We start from the raw sequence: 6,089 nt of genomic DNA, 5'->3' as shown, positions 1-6,089 counted from the left end.
CAGTCATGTTCCACATCAAGGCAGAAAAGCACCTTAATGTGCTGTAACAGAAAGGTCTGTTCCCCAGAATCAATTACAGCTGTAGAATAGCAAATTAAAAGGAGGTCTGAAATTAACTGCTGCTGCATTGTTCAGTTTCTCCCCCTCCCACATTAAAATGCCCCCCTCATATACAGCCTTTCACATTGTTGCAAAAAGCCAGTATGGATGAATGCCTCGTGTATGACTTCAAATCACAAGTAAATGAAGGAAAATTAAGAAGTTTCCATTTTAATCATCTACATGGCAGGTGATTAGAAAAATAAATTGATAGATTAGTACATGAATTGTATAAATATCCCAGAGGAAATTTATCACAATGAATTGTTCAGGAGTTCCGTTTGTTACATTAGTGTCTCCATTTGCGGCAAACTAAGACTATGTTGAAAGAAAGAGATGAAATGGTGACACTGTGTGGTTGTAGTATGGAAGTGAATTTACACTCTTGTACAACAAGTTAAAATACTCAAGTAAAAGTCCTTCATGGGAATAATTGACTTAATTTGGAATATTAAAAAAAAAGTTATTGGTAGTCAGTAACCTGTACTTTTTAGTTGGAGAGCACTGCTGTTGCATGGAATTTTTTTTAGATATAAAAATATAACCCATAAGAACAACTCTTCAGTTGCCATGGTTCAGGAAAATTGTCCTCCAACATGACACTTGGCTCTTTATCTGATTGGGCCTGATCTCTGATTTCTGTTTCTGTTTGATTTCCTAATAAGCCATGTGTCTGCATTTAGTATCGGGTAAATCACAGATCAAATAAGGTCACAGTTAAAGGTCAGATGTTGCTCAGATTTTCATTATCCATCGAATTTTCCCAGAGGGTCAGTTTTAAACAACAGTTTTAAAAGGCTTCCTGTCGAATCTAAGAGTGAACAGAAAAGACCGAGCAAAATGCCTCTGTAGGAGATGCTTCCACAGCCTGGCAACCCAAAGTTCGTGCTCAGGAATTGCTTCGAAACTAATCCGTAATCAGTAACTTTTACTAACAGTTACATCCAATGAGGCCATGGTGCTGTATTAGAAAGTGGTGCCCATACAGTTTGATATTATCATTTACTTAGATGTGTACACTGTTTAAGTGGTAAAATGAAGCCTGTTAACTTTATTAACTGTTTAAAACTAAATGCAGTATAGCAGAAATTTTTATAGGCTGAGCAATATTCATTCACTCATCTTCAACCGCTTGTCCTTTTCCGAGTCGCAGGTGGTTTAATAATAGTAGTAATAATTGAGTTATTTTCAATTATTTTATAGATTTGTTACTAGTCATTAACTATTTAAATGTATTTAATTATATTCTGACGACTGTGTGGAATAATTTTTCATGCTCCTTCAAAGTTGATGTAGTTGATATAATTTATTTCTTGAACGTGTTGCTGTTCAGATTGAAGCTGCAGACTTTTTTTTTTTTGTTTTAGACGTTAAGTCTCAGTCATTGTAATTTATGAAAGTACTCTTAATAAAAAAAAAAAAAAAGCACCTCCTTGTTGACCAGGAGATGGCAGCAGGAGATTTCAGTGGGCCTTTTAACAAGCGCATGATCAACCTTCATTACACATCTGGTGTGAACATTTCCCCAGATTAGCCCCAAAAGTGTCCCACAATAGGCTAACATTTGAAATGTTTTTACTTTGTAATTCATGAGGCGCACGCAGATGTGTTATCTTTTGCTTGTTTCTTTTTAATTAAGTTACACTGATAATGTTGAATTAATGGTGACGGATGTGAGCTGAGAGGTAGAACCACAGTCTGAAATGTAAGACATGCAGAAAGTGACACTATGAGCTGCTACACAAACACGCAGTGTGAGCGACTGTTGGACAGTGTAACTGTTCAGACAGTTGTTGAAGTAATGCAAAAGACTTTAATAAGGTAATAAAAACGCCCCTCAAAGTAAATCAGGCCGTTTTTCTGAATGGAACCAGAAACTTTTTTACAAACAGGTGCCTTTCTGCCTCCAGCCTGTTGAACATGGTTCTGCCTGAATGCAACAGTCACACTGATTCAGCTCCCTAAAGCTGCAGCTGATTACAGCCATTTTGACCCCCAGCTGCAATGTCAGTCTTGGCTTTTTTTCATAGATGTGGATTAAAATAAGTTGGCTGAACGAATCCGCTGGGCATGAAGGGATGCAGGAGCCCTCCGGTGGATGAGAGCGGAACAGCAGCGGCCGTGTGGAAGATTACATTCCCAGAGCTGAAGTTGGGGAAAGTTTGGTGGAAAGTGGCGCTGGCGCCGTTTGACGCACAGCCGCCCTGGCTCGGACTGACGCTGACCAAGGAGCTGGATCCGGGCTGCAGGGTGCTGTCCGCCCCCGGGTTCTGCTTTTTCCATTTGGTCCTCCTGTTCTGAAACCAGATTTTCACCTGGGTTTCGGTAAGACTTAAGGACAGGGCCAGGTTTAGTCTCTCGCACACGGACAGGTACCGGGTGGCGCGGAACTTGTTCTCCAGAGCCACCAGCTGCTCGTAGGTGAAGGCGGTTCTGGCGCGCCGCGGTTTGGCGCAGGCCTGGTCCGGGCGCCGCCGCTTGTGCGGGGAAGCGACCTGCGAGGTGGCCGCGGTCTCTCCGTCCTCCTGGTCCCCGGTGAGACAGGGCTCCGTGTCCTCTGGGGGGGACAGCAGAAAGGGGTCACCAACCACCGTATGGTGCTCAGGGGATGCAGTGAGGTCACGTCTCGTTTCTTCTCCTGTGGATAAAAAAAGAGTGAGCCACATCCTGCAAATCCCACAATGAATATTTCATTTCCAAATGAAAACAACAACAGACAAAGAGATGGACACTGTTTCTGATGGAGATGACTCAGTGATGCGGATAGTAAATGATTTCTAGATCTTTTTCATGTTTCTGGTTTATATAAAAAACCGAAAAGACAAATGTGCCAAATTGGCTGTGGTGCTGAGGACAGACTCGCGAGATCAGCCTTGCATGAAATCTAAAAGCTGAAGAGCCAAAGTTGAGTAAGGGTTGTGTCTTCATTGTGTCGTGATGTTTCCTCTTTGTCCAGTCTGCTCTGAAGTTTGAATACCAAACACAGGAGGCCGATGTGGTTGACATCTGTGAAGCGTTTGGGGATGCTGAGGTCGCCCGAGCGAAACGGACCAAAGCCTCAGAGAAGGATGGGAGAGAGAGACTCGGTCACTAATCCTTCAATAATTTATAAACCGCGCGGCGCCTCAAATGTCATGTTGCGGAAAGAAATCCCGTCTAAATCCAGCTCCGCCACCTCAGCCGTGACGTGCTAATGGAGTTTCATATTTGCGGCAGGATCGATAAATGTCATTTATTTAAAGGGAAGTTTTAATCGAACGATATTTAGGATCAGACATGGATGGGGTGTGAAGTTTGTACCTGCAAGGTGCTGGAGGGAGATATGCAGGATGCAGTAATGGGATATCGATCAAAACCCGCAGAGGCATCCTCAATGGGACGATTTAAACAATTATCTGGCCTGCCTGTCCCAGTGCCAATCACAGGCTGGGGCTCTGGGAGCAAGCCTTTGTGGCTTCCTTGAAAGGAAACGTAGCCTTGGAAATTAAGGGAAGGTCATGCAGAGATGACAGTAAATCTGATAGAATATAGGCTCGAGTTTTTGCAGTTGACAAGTCCAGACCAAGGAAATGACTTTTATGATAAAATTGGATTAAGAAGATTAATTTGATTCATTACTCTCTCACGTTACGGCTTTTATACATCCTAAGGCGAAGTCTGGATGTTTTTTCAAATAATTGAGGTATGCAATAAAATTCTAAATAATAGCCCACCATGTATGTGTTGTTTTTTATTTATTTATTTATTTATTGTCTTTTTTTATCTGTAGACTGAATAAGAAATCTAAAAATGTCTCTTCTCTACCTGAATCGGTGCGATCAACTCGGAAGTCTCCGCCTGCGCTTCTGTCCGACTCCAAACTTGCTCCCTCTGCGTTTGGCACAGGAAACTTCTCCTTGGAGATTGAAAGTTCGTTCACCCGTTTGCTGTTGAATTTGTTGGGATCCAGTATATCAATGATAGAAAATGAAATCTTGTGACTGGACGTCATTGTCCCGCCACAGTCCTTGGCTTCCAGCATCCTTTATAAAGGAAGACCTTTAAACAAGGAAAAAAGGGCGATGTGCGTAATTACGCGTGTGGAGGGGAACTCATAGCTTCGCCTCGTTCTTGTCTTCGAGCTTCATCAAACTGGAATCGAGGTGATGATCCCTCGGAGGATGGACTTCTCTCCCCTGTCTCTGTCTTGTCAGTCTTGCAGCGGGAGTGAGATGACCGGAGCTCGGTCTTTAAAGCATCTGTCCCCCCACAGTCTCCCAGCCAGCCACGTGACACAAACACTATTAGTGTTTCACACGACCACCTAATGGGCTCAAAGCATTCGTCGATAATCACCCATATCATTAAATTCAATAATCCACGACCTGAAAGTAAATTGGGCACAGATGGCACTTGATCCATATCAGAGATCGCCCTGTCTCCCTAAATTGAACAATTTTAGCGGCTTTACTGTCAGGAAGGGGATTTTTGTGTCCCCTGGGCAACTGAAAAACTTTCTCTTAATCAAAACCAAACTGTTTCTACTTATAAACTCCCAACAATTTGTGGAAATGTTGTAGCATCAGGCTTCCTATCAGTGAAAAGCATAAGTTTGTTCTATTAAAATGTCAAAATCCAAGGCATGGAAATGTCAGTCACTATTGGGTGCTTCAGCAATAAGCACAGCTGTTAGTAAATGGGCAGTATCTGAAAAGGGCAATCAAACACCTTGAATAAATTCAGAAAACAGAGCTGTGAGTATAATCTTTAGGAATGAACAGATAACTATAATTTCCAGGCACTATGAAGATTTTTTTATTTTTTTTATTGTTTTTATAAATTGACATGATGCTGTATCATCAAAATGGCATAACATATGAAAAAGAATAAACACAGGTTTGAAGTAATACTGGTTATATTCTTTATTTATTTATTGTTTTGGATTTTTCATAAATGCTGTATTCAGCAATGAATTTCATATTGTAATGATAAACCCGGGGTAGCATTTTCAGTATCACAGTGTATTGCAGCACACAGCAGTATGTTTTATACAGTTAAATGACAGACGCCGTCGTGCCGGAGAATGAAAGGTTTGTTGTTGTTGTCGAGAGTAAATTGCCTTTTCCACATTTGCTTGCAAAATGACAGTAGCAGACAGTATTAGAGAAAACTACCTGAGCATTTCTGTTTTGGGCTGACTCAAAGAATCTGTGATGAATTACTATTCTTGGTGCATCTGCCAAAACATTCAAAGCTAAATTACACCCACACAATGAATACAGCTGATTGTTTTCTCACCTAAGGTGATAGATTTATATTCACAATCAATTGTCTTCCTGGGCTCCGCTATTAGTATTCAATATAAAGTGACTTAGGGTTGTTTAAAGCTTGATGCCTAGTGATGGCTAAAATGGTGAAACCAGCAGAGGATCAATATTCTCAGCAGGTGTCCAATACAGATAAAAGCTGATGGCTACACACTGACGTTTTGGAAACTGGAGGGCCAAACCAGTAAGTGCAACAACCTAGGAGAACTTTCAAGCTTCCTTTAACTCCTCAATTGTTGAATAGTACATTATTTAAAATTTTAGTCGTGGCCTTCCCTGTCATTTATTTCAAATCATCACTTATATTTTTGTGAAATGAAGAAGAAAGTTGGTGGTCAAATTACTATTTTTTTTTTTTTTATTCTAGTTGTGGTTTGGTGTAACTGTTGTGCTCTGCTTTTTTTATACGTTAACATATTTTACTCTCTGAGCCTGATCTAGATTGTGCGCGCATGAGACACATAGTAGGCAGAGGCGCCATTTCTCTGTTTTTAGTTGTGTCCAGTGTTAGTAACACAGAGGGGCTGCGTTGTGTTTACACACTGTTAAAGTCCCAAATTCCTCCCTATACAATTTCCTGTGCTACTCATACAGGTCACAGTGATTACTCTGCCACATGGAGGTTTCATTGCTACCCAATCCTAGTCTGGTGGACTGGCATGGTCTGCAATAGTTACATAGTCA

General features: G+C 41.2%; 1 protein-coding gene across 1 annotated transcript; it reads right to left on the bottom strand.

Annotated features, from left to right (window-relative positions):
* Window positions 1-2,123: 2,123 nt before the first annotated feature.
* Window positions 2,124-4,120, bottom strand: nkx1.2la (NK1 transcription factor related 2-like,a). The gene is made up of 2 exons (XM_029521697.1): window positions 3,904-4,120; window positions 2,124-2,731 (listed from the first exon to the last, which is right to left on the bottom strand). Exons 1-2 carry the CDS (start codon window positions 4,118-4,120, stop codon window positions 2,124-2,126), a joined length of 825 nt encoding a protein of 274 aa, XP_029377557.1.
* Window positions 4,121-6,089: the final 1,969 nt, after the last annotated feature.

Source organism: Echeneis naucrates, chromosome 15 (assembly GCF_900963305.1).
Source record: "Echeneis naucrates chromosome 15, fEcheNa1.1, whole genome shotgun sequence".
NCBI classification, from domain to species: Eukaryota; Metazoa; Chordata; class Actinopteri; order Carangiformes; family Echeneidae; genus Echeneis; species Echeneis naucrates.
This window is presented reverse-complemented; position numbering and strand designations above follow the sequence as displayed.